This window comes from Acipenser ruthenus, chromosome 1, assembly GCF_902713425.1.
Source record: "Acipenser ruthenus chromosome 1, fAciRut3.2 maternal haplotype, whole genome shotgun sequence".
NCBI classification, from domain to species: domain Eukaryota; kingdom Metazoa; phylum Chordata; class Actinopteri; order Acipenseriformes; family Acipenseridae; genus Acipenser; species Acipenser ruthenus.
Window position 1 is genome coordinate 2,126,014 of NC_081189.1, and position 18,644 is coordinate 2,144,657.

The 18,644-nt window shown below is 45.0% G+C and overlaps 1 protein-coding gene across 7 annotated transcripts in view; it reads right to left on the bottom strand.

Moving 5' to 3' along the window:
• The window catches only part of LOC117403844 (rhotekin-like), a 108,535-nt gene that overhangs the window by 34,947 nt on the left and 54,944 nt on the right, over window positions 1–18,644 (bottom strand). For all 7 annotated transcript variants that reach the window (XR_009329195.1, XM_059027324.1, XM_059027293.1 and 4 more), the window contains 5 exons: window positions 5,736–5,935; window positions 4,778–4,839; window positions 3,678–3,731; window positions 2,883–3,000; window positions 263–487 (listed from right to left, as the gene is read on the bottom strand). Coding sequence is in view for 6 of the 7 variants with exons in the window: in XM_059027324.1 (XP_058883307.1) it covers window positions 263–487; window positions 2,883–3,000; window positions 3,678–3,731; window positions 4,778–4,839; window positions 5,736–5,935 (659 nt within the window). In the remaining variant the exon portion in view is untranslated. The remainder of the gene's footprint in view (window positions 1–262; window positions 488–2,882; window positions 3,001–3,677; window positions 3,732–4,777; window positions 4,840–5,735; window positions 5,936–18,644) is intronic.

The following is an 18,644-nucleotide window of genomic DNA, read 5'->3' on the forward strand; positions in this document are numbered from 1 at the left end:
ACTTTCCCCATGCATTTTTACCTTGGTTTGTCATGTTTATTAATATGCTTTACCATACCTCTCTGTGCTTTACAGTGCTCACCTATGCTTTATCATGCTTTAACTGTGCTTTATTACACTTTGCTGTGCTAGTACTGTGGTAAACCTTTATAACGCTATAGGAAGCCAACATTACATGATGTATTGTACTGCCAGTTTATATTGTCTGACTTGTTCCTCTCCTCCTTTCTGAATGAGCAGCGTCTCTCCCTGTCACACTTACGGCACGGTGGGTGCAGGGAGGAGCAGAGGGCTGCCCCCCCCATTGCTGACCGGACTGCTCCCCCCGGGGTCCAGCGTGGCCCGCACCTTCTTCCCTGACGAGCGCCCCAGGGAGCTGCTCAGCTTGCTCGCCAGCTTCTTGGGTGTGCTGCCCATCGAGAATTCCTCCTCCGTGCAGCAGCTGTACAGGTCGAGCTTCAACTGAAACCCAGGGCCCGCCTCACTACTGCAGGGGGGAGAGAGGGGTTAAAAACACTGGCATCCTGGGCACAATAAAATACAATGCTTTCCTCAGTACAGTTGTGGCAGGTTTTCAAAGGTTTTTTCCACAGAGCAAATGCTTTTTGGGGGATGTCCATTTTCCATCCTTTTCATTACACTGTGTAACACATTTTTTTTTTTTTTTGGTTCCTGGGTATTAAATGTTATTTCCTAATTGCTTATGCCTCAAAAGTATAGAAAATTGCTATTATTCCCCACAAACTTTGCTTTTGTGACCAGGACAGTGATATTTTGAAATTTACCTATTTCCAATGAGAAAACAGGCGAATTTGTGTCTTTATGTTCACATAAAGTCAGAAAAAAACAACATATGAATCCAAATTAACATGTATTTATACTAAAGTAATACAAAAATGACTACAAAAGATTTAGAAGTGAGTAGTTTTTCGAGATTTACGATTATACTGTAAATCACTTTCACGAATCAGCCCCCAAATGTAGTCTCCCATCATGTTCTCGTTATACTGTCCTTGGTAGCGGCGTTCAAAGTCCAGTATATCCTGGTGGAAGCGCTCGCCTTGCTCCTCCAAGTACGCTCCCATGTTCTCCTTGAATTTATCAAGATGAGCATCAAGGATATGGACTTTGAGGGACATCCTACAGCCCATTGTACCGTAGTTCTTCACCAGAGTCTCAACCAGCTCCACATAGTCTTCGGCCTTGTGATTGCCCAGGAAGCCCCAAACCACTGCGACAAAGCTGTTCCAAGCCGCCTTTCTCCTTACTAGTGAGCTTCTTGGGGAATTCATTGCACTCCAGGATCTTCTTCATCTGTGGTCCGACGAAGACACCGGCTTTGACCTTTGCCTCAGACAGCTTAGGGAAGAAGTCTTGAAGGTACTTGAAGCCTGCCGACTCCTTATCTAGAGCTCTGACAAATTGTTTCATAAGGCCCAATTTGATGTGCAGTGGTGGCATCAGCACCTTCCGGGGGTCCCAGCCGTACTCATCATACTTCAAGGCGTCCAGCAAGGTCTTGATGCTGTTGTAATCCTCTTTGAGGTGCACCGAGTGAGCCAGGGGAAGAGACGGGTACTTGTTACCATTATGGAGAAGCACGGCTTTGAGGCTCCTGGATGAGCTGTCAATGAAGGACAGTATAACGAGAACATGATGGGAGACTATATTTGGGGGCTGATTCGTGAAAGTGATTTACAGTATAATCATAAATCTCGAAAAACTACTCACTTCTAAATCTTTTGTAGTCATTTTTGTATTACTTTAGTATAAATACATGTTAATTTGGATTCATATGTTGTTTTTTTCTGACTTTATGTGAACATAAAGACACAAATTCGCCTGTTTTCTCAGTGGAAATAGGTAAATTTCAAAATATCACTCCTGGTCACAAAAGCAAAGTTTGTGGGGAATAATAGCCATTTTCTATACTTTTGAGGCATAAGCAATTAGGAAATAACACTTACTACCCAGGAACAAAAATTGTGTTACATAGTGTAATCCTTCTCATCATCATTACTGTTTTATTTCAATATGGGACTCTTTAAAGCCAATCAGGTAAGCCTCATAACAGGCTTGGAATGTATGTGTAGCTCTTAGTGGTGAAACTAAAGGCTGTGGAGAGACAAAAGGCAACCGCTCCTGGCCACTATTGAACCCCCTTTTTTCCGGTGACATTTTCATACAAAACCATCTGATTCGAGCCAAAAATGTGACAAAAAACTGCTTGAAAAAATTACCCCAGGTGCTACAGGAGCAGCTGTTCGGCATTACATAATGACCCCAGGTGCTCCAGGAGCAGCTGTTCGGCATTACATAATGACCCCAGGTGCTCCAGGAGCAGCTGTTCAGCATTACATAATGACCCCAGGTGCTCCAGGAGCAGCTGTTCGGCATTACATAATGACCCCAGGTGCTCCAGGAGCAGCTGTTCAGCATTACATAATGACCCCAGGTGCTCCAGGAGCAGCTGTTCAGCATTACATAATGACCCCAGGTGCTACAGGAGCATCTGTTCAGCATTACATAATGACCCCTGGTGCTCCAGGAGCAGCTGTTCAGCATTACATAATGACCCCAGGTGCTCCAGGAGCAGCTGTTCAGCATTACATAATGACCCCTGGTGCTCCAGGAGCAGCTGTTCAGCATTACATAATGACCCCTGGTGCTCCAGGAGCAGCTGTTCAGCATTACATAATGACCCCAGGTGCTCCAGGAGCAGCTGTTCGGCATTACATAATGACCCCAGGTGCTCCAGAAGCAGCTGTTCAGCATTACATAATGACCCCTGGTGCTCCAGGAGCAGCTGTTCAGCATTACATAATGACCCCTGGTGCTCCAGGAGCAGCTGTTCAGCATTACACCGCGAGGGAGCGACTCACAAGACGATGCCGTTTTCAAAGCAGATATCTGTAAGCGTTCGGTCCACCATCACCATGTCTGTGTCGTAGATCTCAGCTCCCACCTGCAGCAGACAGAAGACAGCGCAGCGGTGCAGGTCTGCAGGAGAACCAGCACCACAATTACAGTATTAATACAATACACTATTACAATGTTATTACATAAAACCATAGGATTTAATAGAGTACATCTCTATTCATGAATGTTTAATGTAACAAAAACGATTTAGTGCAACTAAAGGATAAATACAGAATCAAGTGTCATATTGAAAATGAATACAGGTTTATCTCCAGCCTGTATTTAACTAAACCACCTGTAAACAAACAATATCAATAGAAATATCAGGTGTATGTCTGGGATGTGTTCTTTTTTTCAGCAATTATTTTTTCTCATTTTCTCCCCCAATTTGGAAAGCCCAATTATTTTTATTATTTCAACCCGGCTCACTGCTGCCACCCCGGCGCTGACTCGGGAGAGACGAAGATGGACAAACGCGTCCTCCGAAACGTGTGCCGTCAGCCGTCGCATTTGATTTCTATGTGTTAGTGATGCTATTGTGTTTTGTGTCGAGAGACCTCAATGTGTGTGGCAAGCACTTCCTCTTTACTGCTTCTGTGGCATGCATAGCCAGCAGAGTCTACAAGCTGCTGGGATGTATGCTGAGCTGTCAAGGCCTGCAGAATGAAGTGTGCTCCCTGTGACAGGTGTGCTTCACTACAAGTCTTCTCCTATTTCGCAGCAGTACAGCGTAGGTGTGATTTCTAAGCCAGCCTTACCTCCTTTGTTCTTAAAGTACTCCGTGTCCTTCCACATCAGAGGGATTCGGAGATCTGGCAGGGCACAGAAAAACAGCAGCATGTCACAAGCATCAGAGAGACCATCCTGACCTGCAATACTGTCAGAGACAGCACCCTGGAGAGCTGCTCTGTATACGACCAGAACACTGCCCCCATTACAGAAACAAACAAGTGTCAGTAACACCCCCACCCCGCCACCCCGCCCCGCCACGGCTATACAAACTAAACAAGCATGAGATAACCATGCATCACCCCTCAGGGCTGTAAATGCAAGATTAGAGCAGTCTTCTGTGTCATGAAAAGTACTCCTCCATGTATGTAAAAATGTACATATGACATATATCCAGTTTCTGACCCTCTTCATAACATGCTACAGATTGCCCGACTGTGTGTACAGTACATGGCTTTACTCCATCCCCCGTCCCAGCAGCTACGCATCATAATAATCGATAAAGAATTCTTAGTTTTACCCAAAAAATGCTACTATAGAAGTTCTTATTTGTTTGGGGGAAACCCTTTTTAATTATTATTATTTTTGTTTTTTAAAGAGAACCCCAACGGAAGACAAAGGCAAATCACAAAGAAAAAAACAAAACTCAGTTAATGCGCACTGTCAGTAAAGGCCTGGATCTTGTGATATGACACCTCTACACCATTAAGCCTAACAGCTTGAACAGGAGGCTGCAGGCAGGGGTGGGGAGGATAAAGAGGCACGAAATAGAAATAGAAACAAGCCAGCAGACACAGGGAGGAACCCATGGTCTATCTGATGCGTGATCACAAGAAGCAGATGAGTGAGCAAGCGGATCATTAATATCATCCAGCGGGGAGCGTGTCGGGCTGCCAGCCGTCGCGCAAGGGGGAGGCGGTGGGGGGACTCCAAATGTCATGTCAATGGAAAATGAAAAATGACGTCCCAGTGCCGACGCAGGGCTGCAGAAGTAACATCGGATTCTGAGATCTGTGGAAGTGCCATTGCTTTATTCAGGTGAGGCTGGTAATCCGGGCAGTATGACTAATTTGCATTGCATTTGGAGATTTGGAATGAGACCTCATGCCATGGCTTCCCGCTGTCCTACCTGAGATTGCAACCTTCCCTTTGCAGGGCAGCCGGTCATCTATGGGGCTAGAGTCCGAGGGCCTGAGAGAGGAGGAGAGAGGGGAGAGGGGAGAGGGGAGAGAGGGAGAGAGGGGGAGAGAGGAGGAGAGAAGGGGGATAGAGGAGCAGGAGAGGGGAGAGAGGGGGAGAGGAGAGAAGGGGAGAGAGGGGGAGAGGAGAAGGGGGAGAGAGGGGAAGAGAGGAGGAGAGAAGGGGGAGAGAGGGGGGAGAGAGGGGGGAGAGGAGAGAAGGGGGAGAGAGGAGGAGAGACAGGAGAGAGGGGGAGAGAAGGGGGAGAATGAACAGGGTTTAATAATTTATAACACAGCAATGCCACATTGATCTCTTTTAAAACCCTTTAAACCTACTCCAGAAAACACAATTCTGTTCATGTATCGATCGTGTTTTTCAGATTACATCATTGTTCAGACCTGGTAAATATTTTAGCCCTTGGAAGATGCCCCTTTTTTACGAGTGACCTCAGCGCCACAGTCGAGGACTGATACTTCATATCATAATTCAAGCTGAACCTGAACTGAACCACCTGAGTGAGCACAGAGTATTTCACCGACAGCAGAGCCATATCGAGTACCAGGTTCTTACAGCCAAAAAAAACTAAACAATTTACAAACTGAATGAAAGTGTGATACGTCACAGTGTGGTTCACAATGAGCTACATACTGTATGGGCAGCCCTGACCTACAGCATGCCCCTTATAAAAGTTTACCACAGTATTTTGCTCTTCCCATGGTTATAATTTGCATTTACCATTATTTACCCTGCTTTGCCGTGCTTGTTAATATGCGTTATCATACCTTGTTGTTCTTTACAACGCTTACTGTCTACGATTTACCATACCTTCACTCTGCTTTATTACACTTTGCTTTTACTATGGTAAGCGTTTAAAAGGGGCAGCCCCCTGTCGCCCCCTGCAGTACCTGCGGGCCATCCTCTGCATCACCTGGGCCTCCTTCATCTTCTGCAGCTCCGCCATGTACGCCATGATGCGCGCGTTGCAGGTCACCAGGCTCTTAGCAGCCTCCAGGGCCTGCTCCCTCTGCGAGCAGGCAGCCAGCAGCTTGCACGCCCCGTCCCGCATGCGGATCTCATAGTCGATCTTCTTCTGGATATCGCTGTCCTGCAGAGTGAGAGAAACAGTGAGCAATGGGATGGGGGTCAGGGGAGGCATCTTTTTCCAAAACTATAAAACAAGACATTCTAAAAACAACTTGATAAATGCAATAAGAAACATCTGGAAGAGATTGAAAAAGACTCAAGTTGGCAGTTTTCTGCTTTAGGAAGAAATGCAAAGGCAGCAAATATGACACAAATGATACTGCAGGTAAACCATAATCAGCTGCTGTAAATGCAACACTATGCAGCGGACCTAATTCCACATCCGCACACCAGCATGGGGAACAGCCACTCTAATTAAAATGAATGTGCAAACAGGCTATTTTTTTGACACACATATTCTTCAAAATCTCAACATGGGGACATGGCCTCAGCAGTGGTGTCATTCATCAATATCTTCTAATAAAACCTCAGCATTCTCCTGCCTTAGCCCACGACCCCATGAAGACATGAGGCCAATCTTTCTATGAATCCCCGTGGCTGCTACCCTGCAGCGAGTGTCTGACACACAGCGAGACAGAGAGCTGAATTATTAAGCAGGAGCTGGGCTGAGCAGGCAGCTACAGCAGAGACCAGACCAGAACAGGCACTTTAAACATTTACTGTATCACTCACTCATGGGCGCCCCCTTGAGGGGATTGGGAGCCACAGCACCAACTAACACCGGCAATGAAAACAAACTAAAGCAAACTGGTAGTACCACACTGAGGTGTTGGGATCATGAAACAGTAGGGTTAGGGTTCCTGTAGTGGAAGAGCATCTCATAATGAATGTTTCATCAGACTGGACAGGGGGTTCCCGAGATATAGCCTTCAATAGCTCAGAGTTAGGTGGGAGTACTGGGAAAGCAAACAGGTCACGGCTTCATCAAATTGTGACGAGCAGACAAAGAACAGGATATGGACAGTGTTGTTTTTTTTTTGGTTGCCATATGTCCCACAAAGTGTAAGCTAGTGGGTTTGATTAGCTCAGTGATTAGAGTGCTGGGCTGCAGTGTGGAAGGCAGTGGGCTTGAGTCGATCTGTAGTAAACGAAATCTCTGGGCTGCAGTGTGGAAGCATCTCATACAGAGCTATCCTATAGAGTTTTTAAATGACTGTTTTAACACAACAGTCTGGTTTCACTTCAACAATTTATATAAAATCAATTCCATTTTCCAGGCACACCCGTGTACTCTTTAATTTCACAGTATTAGAAACAAGGCTGAATTGAAAAAGGTTCCGAACCAAATCCAGAAAGCCTGTGTTCTTATCAAAAGGAAACAAAGAGCCAGTGCTCGAGGCGAACGACAGGCTGGCTTTCCATCACCGAAAGGTCAGGGAGAAGCAGAGCTCCGCTGTTCCTGCTCCGCTCTGCCTCAAAATGAACACGGACGGCAGCTGATGAGAAGTTGCTTTATTTCATTATCCATTCCCGCCCCCAAATTGAATCTGAAAACCCCTAGGCCTCAGGCAAACCAGGACTGCCTACGGTCCGCTGCTGCCCTGTATCAACGCTCTCCCCTCAGCCCTCCAGCAAACTGACATGCTACAAAGGCCCTTAGCAAGTTCCATTGGGACTGCAGTTTGAGCCATCCCTGGTTTTACTGTGAGTTAAATTAGACACACCTGAGCTTGTTACCTAAACACTGCGGCTCATCAAGCTCGTAATACAAGAGTTAATGCCTAACAGCCAATCCGAGAGTGTGTGGGGTGAAGGGATCAAAGGAAAGATGTGTGTAGAGACAGAGGCCCCCTGATGGGGGAGCCAGGCAAGTTCAGTACACACTACAGGATGGCAGTTCACCTCCAGTTAGCTAACTTGAAACATTAGGTAACCAGGTATTGCCATGGCAACTTTTACCAATTGCTAGCACTGCCTTTGTGAAAACAGCTTTTTCAGTCATTAACATCTAACCTCTAACCCTGTGTTCCATTAGACCTAAATAACTAGACTGCACCTGAATGAACTAGTAGTACTCTTTCTCTCTCATTTAAGGGTCCTGATAGTTACTAGGTTTAAAATGGATTTTACATTCTGCTCCTTTTGTTTTGATGGTAATGTCATTGTTTATATTTATATAATTAATTTATTAAAGAGCTTTTAAAAGTCTCTCTCTCTCTCTCAAACTATAAAACACTATCTGTGTTTCTCAGTCCAAAATAAAAAAATAAAGCTTTTAATTGTCCTGATGAATTATCTTTATCATATCTGATGTACAATACATACAATGGTTTGTGATGTCAACCTCTGCTATAACAGCTACAATACTAAATAGCGCTATGCACATCTACCCTCATTTAGCCGGGAATTTAAGCAATCAGGCTCTGAAAAAAAAAAAAAGGTAATTAAATTAGTAACCTGTTACGGCTGGACCTTACAGTAGACCTGACCTCAAGTTGCATGGCACCTGATTACGATATATCTAAATGAAGGGTAGTTCTGAAGACCAGGATAGGGTGCACAGCTAGTGCAAAGCCTGCAATCACACTGGTTTTAGCAAACGGTGTCTCGCTTTTAAAACAAGGAACAGTCATCTACTTCCTCGTGGCCTCATGTTCAAAATAAGCAAACAGACACAAACAAGCGAACGTAATTAAGCAGCAGCAGAGCACGTGAAGGAATGTGTTTTCTGCAGCTCACCCCGTGATGAATGGCCCCCAGGCCTCCACATCTGCCCTCTGCTTGGACCTTTCACCCCTCCACTCACTCACCCTCAATCAGACCAATGGGATCCCGGTGAGTTATTGAACGGAGCTAAGGAAATTGAGTTCCATAACTCAACTAATCTCCCCTCAAGTGCTTAAAAGAGGATTAAAACAATCTGTCTCACTACTGTAGCTCGCTGTAAGTCGGTCTGGACACTTTACTGCTGTGAGATTTGCAGCCTGTCACGAATGGAGCTGCCTGCCTTCACTCCAACAGAACAGCTAACCCTGATCACAGCTGCTAATAGTACCAGAGGATCCAGTCTCCTCTCAGAGAGCCCGGAGAGCGAGCAGCTAGACTGTGCTCCGAGTACCTACAGGGGCTTCACTACCTGGGCAGCCTGCCTCCTGTCAATTCTAGGCAACACTGTCTGAGAGAGAGCGAGAGAGGGAGAGCAAAACAATGGTTCGAAGTGGGTAATCATGTGTTATACCACGTGTATTTAGCCAATTACTTTGGTATTTATTGTTCTCCATGTGGGAAATTATCTATGCCAAAAAAAGCATTATTGTTAAAGCTTGTTTCAAGAGAATGAATTGACGTCAACAGGGAAGAAATAAGATGTTTTACTATGAGCTTCAATGTATAGGTAACAAGTGTGTTAAACTCATAGTAAAACCAGGAATGGATTAAACTGCTATGCAATGGGAGTTATATTTCCCTCCCTGCGGAATGTAGGGGAACCCCTTGGTCCAGTTCAGCAGGAAATAACCCATTGCTTAAAAAGTACAATTATAATGAAGACAACTGCCACAAACAGTAGTAGGCTGTAGCTTGACTGCACTGCAATTCCATTAAAGATTACTACAGTTGCAAAACATTCTCACCAGTCTCACTGCACCGCAGTCCACAACCATGGTTTATTACAGCAGTTAGCTTCAGCTGTACCAGTGTCCCTGTAGGCAGGCGATGCTGGGACGCGAAGTTGCTGCCGTATTCCTATTGACACGGGCAGTATGAACACCCTGCTCACCTGTGCGCCCGCAGTGCGGGTGGCCCCTATACAAGCAGCCTGCATGAACAGGCTGGTTAACAACGTGCCGAGCGTGGTATACTGCCAGCGCAGGAGCCTGCCGAGCTAAATGGCGAGTAGACTTGCAAATAATAGATTCAGTTAATGGAGCGTGAGGTTTCTAAATGACTGCAGATGTGGCTCAATGAAAAGGTTCATCTGTAATGGGTTTTTCAGTGCAGGGCTTCAGATTCGAGTGTGTGAGTGTCTCTGTGCAGAGGGATGATAAATGGAGTTCACTCCTACTGAACCAGCTTTCTATTAGACATGCACTCCATCTTGTAGATTCAAACAAAAGATACACTTTAAGACAACACAATAAAGATGACACCATCATACTGTGAGTAGTGATGTTGCAATGCCAAGTACAGCCAACAAACATGCAGATTCTGGCAGTCAAAGTTCATTTATTTTTGAAGATATTTAATAAAGTACCAACATACAAGTTTTATGGATGGATGGAGGGATTTTGCGCCAGACTAGCGTTCTCACCCCAGTTGGAATTTAAAGAGAGTGCAGGGGTTAAATACTGATCTCTATCGAATGTTGCAATCTTTATTGTTCACAAACTTCAAAAGAATGAGGACACCAATTAAGCAGGACAGATTCTACACATTACACAGCGCTTTCAGATTCCCCAGTCATGAAGGGATGTTGAACTAAACATTGTATGGTTTGCACAGCCGCAGCTTGGCAGACCCGAGTGCAGCTCTGCTCGCGCTTCTCCAGCTGGCTCTGGCTGGACGGCCTACTTTGCAGCCCAGCTGGATTTGGAAGCCTCAGGTTTGCATTACCGCCCGTCACAGGAGTGCTCCTGACCACTGCTTGACAACAGCGCTAGCCAGCTCGACCCTCTCCTTCCGCTCCAAACAGCAACTATTTGATTTAGGGGATTGTACTGTAAGTTGAATTTGTGCACTAAGGTTTTAAAGTTTCCGTGTATTTGTTTTGTCCTCTGGGTTGTAACATTAATTTTCAGGAGGTTTTACACTAATTTGTATCATGTTACTTTTTTTTTTTTGCGACTTTCTAAATGCTAACTTTCCTTCAGTGGCTGCATGCGCTTGGTACATCATTTTATCCTAAAGATTGCAGCACAGTGTATGACAATATGACAAGCCGTGTCTCTCTATGCTGCACAGGCATGGGACCTGCTTCACTGGCTGCTGTCAGCAGAACGGCCCTGTTTGAGACTCCTGAAGGAGCAGGCTGTTTCAACTGGCCTCCTTCCCTGCGGACCTCAGGGCTGCTGGTCCCAGCTCTCCCCTGCCAGGCTGGCTGCTGGTCCCAGCTCTCCCCTGCCAACTACAGTATACAGGGCATAAAAACTAAAAGGCTGAAGAACAACAATGATATAGATTCCACTAAGCTGGGAATAGTGTAGGCTGACATGCTGTACAGAAGGTAAACTCCATTCGTAACTCATTTAAATCATAAATCCTGGCTTTGGCAAGACAGACACAGCCACTTACTGTTCTCACAATCAGAAATCTCAAACAATCAGCAACAATTACATTGATATACTGTAGCGCCTTTCATGCTAAAGGCACCTCAAGGAGCTTAGTCTCAAAGAAACAAAGAACAACAAATAAATAACTATACTACACTGAGTACATGCAATATGACATGCATTCCTGAGCCGCATTCCGGGACACTGCTTCTCATTTCAATCCACTACACCACCAGACTGGAAGTACAAGATGAGCAGACGGCGTGCATTAGGAGAGTGGTGGGGTGCAGATGGCAGGGGGGCTCGGAGCCACATGGTTAATTCCTGGCAGGCTGCAGGATGAAGACGTGGACAGACACAGCACAGAGAAGTCTCGACTCTCATACTGAACTACTGTAAAGGATGGGTTTACAGTTCACACAGGGACAGAAATAAGACTCCCATTGCACAGAAGTTTGATCCATTCCTGGTTTTACGATCAATTTAATAAGACACCTGCGCTTGTTACCTATACACTGTGGCTAACCAGGCATATATTAAAACCTGGAAGGGAGAAACTTCTTTGCAATAGGAGTATTATTTCCATACCTGTTCACACCAGCACTGGTGCCCAGTTTAACAGTTGACATTATGACTTAACCCAAAACACAGCCAGTTTCAAAGTGCCCCCACCATATTAAAAGCCATTGGAGTACAAGAAATACATTTACTGTTACACATATATAGTACACTGGCAGAGAGCTGTGGCTGTAAATACACTGGGTGCTGTTAACACAGTGAAGAATCTGTGCTTTTTACCACTGATCGAATTTCAGGCTCACTTGTCTGTATGGGATGACTGAATCATTCAGAACAGTGGTAACTGCTGGATGCCTTTATTTTATTACCGCTTTGGATGCATGGTTTCCAAAAATGAAAATTAGACACTGTTTCAATTTGCCAGTTCTATGAAGGAGAAACAAATGTATAAAATCCCAAAGGCTCCATCAGCCCTTGAATAAAGCACGCCTTGCCACCTTGCCCTAGATCCATATTTGAGCTGTCTCTGATTGTGGCCTCTTTTCTGCATGCAGGATTGCAGGGTTTCAGGATTGCAGGCTGTCAGGCCAACAGGAAACCCAGTCCTGCCAGATTTAGAACTGGGACACAGCTCCTGAATAAAGTGGGCCGTTGTGAAGTCACTTCCTGTGCTGTTTAGCTGGGGTTTCCTGCCACGGCAGCACGGAGCACAGCTGTGTCACACCCTAGCCAGCACCTCTGCAGATGGGAAGGGCAGAACACACTGCACTCCTCTGCAGAACTGGGGCCAGTTAGTGAGTTTCATGATGTCTAGAGTATATAATCAAACAAACCAAGGGTCCTCATAACCACATCTGAATCAAATCGAGGGTTGAAGAGATTACAGACAGGCAATCCGAAACGTCTATACTGAAGAAGATGCAATCGTGTTCAACACGTAGAGCAGGGCAGACGGACACAATCAGCACATTTCTGTAATGAGGACCCGAAAAACCTTTGACTCCCCAGTTTGTGGGATTTATTGACCCCCTTAAATACAATAGTGGTCCATATTCAAGCAGGTTTTCTGCGCTGGTATTTATTGTAGAGCTGTCATTGTTTGAGTGCCTCGACCAGCACACTCCACAACACAAACTTCCCTACAGAATAGCTAAATCGCTTCTACTGCAGGAGGTCAAAGCGAGGTCAGTGGCCGAGCTGGTATTGAAACCACAAAGCTCTGACCACTCGGACCAAACCGGCAACCGTGAATACAGCAATCATTTCACAGCTGTACAAAAAAAGCATGAATTCCAACATTCAGGAGAAACCATTATTTTTGGGGGAAAACAAAATATGCACCGTGGAGCAGGCACTGCAAACAGGGACCTTACTAACCAACCAAACACATTCCTCCAAACTCTGTTCCTATGTTGTAGTTTATGAGTTTACTTTAATTTTGTGGTGAAGACTTCGGGACTTGTTGTAACATAACACAATAAGACAGACAGACAGACACACATTCCCATCTGCTCCACAGGGTTTTCTTACTAAATAAAAAAGAATGCCTCTGTTAATACACTTTTTTAATAGTGTGTGTTTTTATAAAAGATTCTAAGCTCTTTTTAGATCATCTAACAAAGACTAGGAGGTGGCCACCTCCAGGAACTCTTAGTTCTGATTCGTAGTTCCTGTTACAAAATCGCTTTGCTGATTTAATTCAGAATGAGCTCAGCACATCCCGGAGATGAGAAAGTAAACCAGGAAGCCAATCAATACTTGGATAACTCTTTTAGACAGTCAATACCCTTTTAAATGGATGCAGAGACAGATAGAGAGACAGACAGGTTAATGCAATCTTGCGCTCGTGGACGTTCATGATACAGACTTGGTAATCACACACAGTGCAGTATCTCATCCCAGGAGGATGGTTTTAACAGTTCAGTTGAAATAGAATTATAGCTTTGCAATAGCACATCTCTCTTGATGTTTTTTCTGGAAAGCAGGAAACCCTGAGCCAGCAGTTTCACCAGTTGTTTCTTCATACACAATGCTGCATCTGTTCCCACTCCTGCTTGGCTCCAGCTGAAGCAAGACTGGGACGTGGGGAATTCAGATATGTTTTACATTTTTCCTGTGGTTTCAAAGCCCCAGTAACCCCTCACATCCTTAAAAATGCAGTCCTACGCTCCGGGGATCTGAAATGCTCTTTCTGCAGAGGCTTGTACTGCTGGCAGTGCCCATCTCGCCTCTCGAGTGACAGAACCAGAGAAGGAATCTTATCCTGCTCCCCTGTGGCCATTTCTCCTTTCCTTTATTTTTAATAAGGCAAACCGACAGATTTTTTTTTTGAATGAAATATTCTACATCTTTACTCAACAGACACTGGAAGAGAATCACTGTGTGCGATGACTTTGGTGACAGAGTGACATGACAGCTACAGGAAGTGGTCATCACACCAGGTCCTTAATAAAGAGAAAATATAAGACTTGACCGGACATGATTTCCACAATCTGAATGAATACCCAGTGCTGATAACAGAATGGGAGTACAGCTTGGAATAGCAGCAATCAAGAGTCGAAATGAAAGAAATGCTACGAAAGAAAAGAATGTGCTAGAGCTGCACTGCCCTCCTGGTTAGGATTGATTGCCTGGAGTTGCAAGCAGATGTGCAATAATTCTACCAGACAGTGTGTGCTCGAGTGAAGACACTTGACTGGCTCAAAGGAACTGGATAGAAAACAGAAGAGAATGGGTACGAGCAGCAAAAAAAAGAAATAAAAAGAGATTCAAGGGACAGGGTTCAACCTCATGGCATACAGGACTGGCCCATCAGTAAGAACTCTACAGGCTGGGCTAAATGAGCAACTACGTGAGCCCAGCAGGCAGACAGACCAGATCAGGCAGCTGCATCCCCCCCCACTCCCACTCCCACTCCCACTCCCACTCCTCCCCACCCCCCACTCCAGAGACTAACATGAGGAAAGGAAAGGGATCTGGGACTGTGAAGTCAGAACAGGCGTAGCCTGGAACCAGCTGGCAGGCATGCCCCTGCATTAGAGGATTAAACAAGCTGTGAAAGCAGAGAAGTTAGCCAGGATGGAGAATCTGCTCCCCAGATCACCCCAACCCCTTTGAAGAGGAAAAGAAGGAGGGGCAGCTTTAAAAGTATTCATAGCAAACAAGCAGATTGCTCCAAGCCAGATTCCACCAGCGCTTCCATTTGAGACTGCTATTCAGGGGGGGTAGCAGTGGGGGAGCACTCCCACACACAGACACACACACAGGGGGTTAACAGGAGCACAAAGCTTGTTCAATAAAGAGAATATCTGGACCAGTTACACTGCATCTGAACAACGGAAGCCAGTACAATGATGTGAGCAAAGTCTTTAGTCTGGTGTAAACAGCGGCTAAGAGTTTTTCTTATGTATTTCTGATACGATCAATCAATCAGTTAGTAAAAACAGCCCTCGTTATCCCAACCTGATACTGTAACTGCACTAAGGAAAGTCCAATTTTCATCCTGATTAATCAGATTAGACAGTTCTCAGAATGTGACATACTCTAGATATGCACAGCCACCAGCTTCGCACTGATGTAACATACAGACCTTTCACTGCAGGTTAACTGTCACACATTTAATGATAATTACTTCCACTAAAACAACAAAGTACAGTATTAAGCCGACAGTGCTTTAAGATAATTCATGCTGTACAACAGCTGCAGATTATACAAGACAACAGAGCCAGTAATACAAATACTGCATTACCCCAGCTGTTAATAAAAAAGTAATATTCATCCTAATTTCATAATCGATTCCACATTACAGTACATTCCTTCACCCCAGCCAGTCATTCTCCCTCTCCTCTGCTTCTAAGCGGGTTGCTTCACATCCAGCTTTAGCTGCTGGAAACAAAATGTTTCTCCCGTCTAATCTGTGGCACGCAGTACTCAAACCTGTCACTGCGGGCTCTGCTCGCTATCTTGACTGCTTTTTAATGAGGAGCCTGAAATCCACCTTGCTTGACTGGCTCCAGGCGTCTTCCCCACTGCCTGCCTGCACGCAGGTACAGCGGAGTTAATATCCATCATCTTCCGATGCAGCCTCTCTCTCCTAGTGTCACTCGAACACACACAGCCAAGACACTGCACTCCATGGCTCAAGCATGAAGCATCAACCCTCCGAGTGAAACAGAGCTCCTGCCTGCAAATACTCTCAATCACACAAGACATGAAGGAATTCAGATCATCTACTGTATGCATTGTCATAGAAAGAAAAATCATAGAGCTCATTGTATTCTGTTTAATCAAATGACAAAAAACATGAATACTCTCAATCACACGAGACATGAAGGAATTCACCTTTATACCTGATCAAGTATTTATGTATTCTTTTCTGTGGTGAAGGATACTGCCTTTTAAGTTTGCTTATCCAAAGAGTAACAAACAGCAAAATGATAATCCAAGAGCGATGTGTCAAACTGGCCCTGGCATGTCCCTGGCCTCACAGCACTGCCCTTAGAAAGGTTTCCCATAGTAAAAGCATTGTAAAGTGTAATAAAGCACAGTGAAGCATAGGTAAGCATTGTCAAGAATAGTGAACCATGGCAGAGCACACTAATAAACATGGCACAAAGTTATTATTATTATTATTTATTTCTTAGCAGACGCCCTTATCCAGGGCGACTTACAATTGTTACAAGATATCACATTATACATTATTTCACATTATACAGATATCACATTATCTTACATACAATTAGCCATTTATACAGTTGGGTTTTTATTGGAGCAATCTAGGTAAAGTACCTTGCTCAAGGGTACAACAGCAGTGTCCCGCACTGGGGATTGAACCCACAACCCTCCGGTCAAGAGTCCAGAGCCCTAACCACTACTCCACACTGCTGCTGACCAAGTTATGGTATATGCACAGTATAACTGTGGGAAAAGCATGGGGGAAAACTGCAAAAGTACCATGCAAAAATAGCATGGGGCTCTTTTATAAGGGTGACTGTCCAGTTAAAACAGAACTCTGACCAGCAGTGTGCAACAAGACAGTGGACAGAGTATTCATGTTTTTTGTCATTTGATTAAACAGAATACAATGAGCTCTATGATTTTTCTTTCTATGACAATGCATACAGTAGATGATCTGAATTCCTTCATGTCTCGTGTGATTGAGAGTATTTGCAGGTGAGCTACCCACCTGCTGTGCTGCACACAGTGTGGTTCAAATTAGCGTGGCAGCGTCTCATAGCTGCAGGGATGAAGTGAGTGCAAGCTGTTTAGCAGCAGCCCACATCTGACCCGGTCAAACCACCACTCACTGTGAAGTGGTATTGGCTCGAGATAATGGTCCCCATTGACCAGCAAGTGGCAGGCAAGCGATGAAGTCATCCCAGGGCAACTGTTCTCATGACAACCCGTTCCACTGGCAAAGCAGCTGTGTGTTTCAATGGTAAAGCACAATCTGCGACGGAATAATAAAGAAAGTGAAGAACTTACAAACCTCCAGTAATAGTAACAGCAGTAACCACTTGATAAAGCAGAAAGCTACTTGGTTAAAGAGTGAAAGTAGCTTCAGATCTCACTTCATTTCAATCAGGATTACAGTATTGCAAGCATCATGAATAGGAAAGGGAAGAAAAATAAGAAAACAGCCAAGAAAGAGAGAAAAAACCTGGAACCCTGGCCCCACATTAACACACATGAAACACACTGCAGCGCAGAACTTTTTTTCTGTTCTAAGTTAAGGTAAAATACCTGTGATGAAGCCTGCCAGACGGACATGGTCATTTTTGCCATTCAAACACAGTTCTAGTAATTGTTGCACAGGCACGGTTTCAATATTTCTGTAAATAAACCCCCCACAGTAAGCGGTGTGGGTGTCAGGGTTTGTCAGGGTGTGATCATTGTGGTGTGCCGCTGGTCTGGCCGCAGCAGTTTGGTTTCCAGTGAGCTGATCTGTAATCATCAGGCTCAGGAATCCTGTGAAAGGCTGTTTGGGAAGTGCTGCGCTACTTTGTGTCAACTAATCCAGGGGGTTTATCTGCATCTAAACCAGGATAAAGAAATCTGTGTTAATCAGAGAAACGGGACTAAATGCACTTGAACACTTTAGCGCAGTGCAGTGCTCTTTCCAAAATTACCCCTCCAGGCTTATACCACATGACCTTGGAGGCCTGTGTCATTCGAGCTTGTGTCTCAATGAAAAATAACAGGAGTACCAATACAGAGCCTTCTACACTGTGCTACTCAAACCCACTGCCTTCCTGTAGCCCAGCACTTTAACCACTGAGATACTCAAACCTACTGCCTTCCACACTGCAGCCCAGCACTCTAACTGCTGAGCTACTCAAACCCACTGCCTTCCGGCAGCCCAGCACTCTAACCACTGAGCTATTCAAACCCACTGCCTTCCACACTGCAGCCCAGCACTCTAACCACTGAGCTACTCAAACCCACTGCCTTCCTGCAGCCCAGCACTCTAACCACTGAGTTACTCAAACCCACTGCCTTCCACACTGCAGCCCAGCAGTTTCCATTTCATTCTACCCTGCTGCTCAGTGTTGTGATCACTGAAGTACACTATTGCTAATGAGCTGCTCAATGCCACTCCATTCTGCAGTGCAGCCAAGCCCCCTGACCACAGCCTTTTCTGTTCTGTGGCAGGCGGCAGTATTTTACACAGTAAAGAAGAGACTACTGTAACTCTGCAAGAGATTCACTGTTACTGTACAAATCCTAATATTTCCTAAAACTTTTAAACAATATTTCTGTTTCACACTTCTGCCCCTGCTGCAACTGAGAGTTAGTAAAAGGAAAATCTACAGCCTAGAAACAGTATCTGTAGGACACTGAGCAGGTAAGAAATACAATACATTATTACCAACACGTGTACAACATAACCCATTCAACTATATCCAGACAGACATTTGAAAAGCCTCAGCGCTCGGCACTAACAATTAAAGCTCAGGTAAGTGGTGCTCGATAATCACCTGGCTAATTTGATGGGCCGTGAATGAGACAGAGACAAAAGCCACTTGAACTTGATGCAATGCTGAT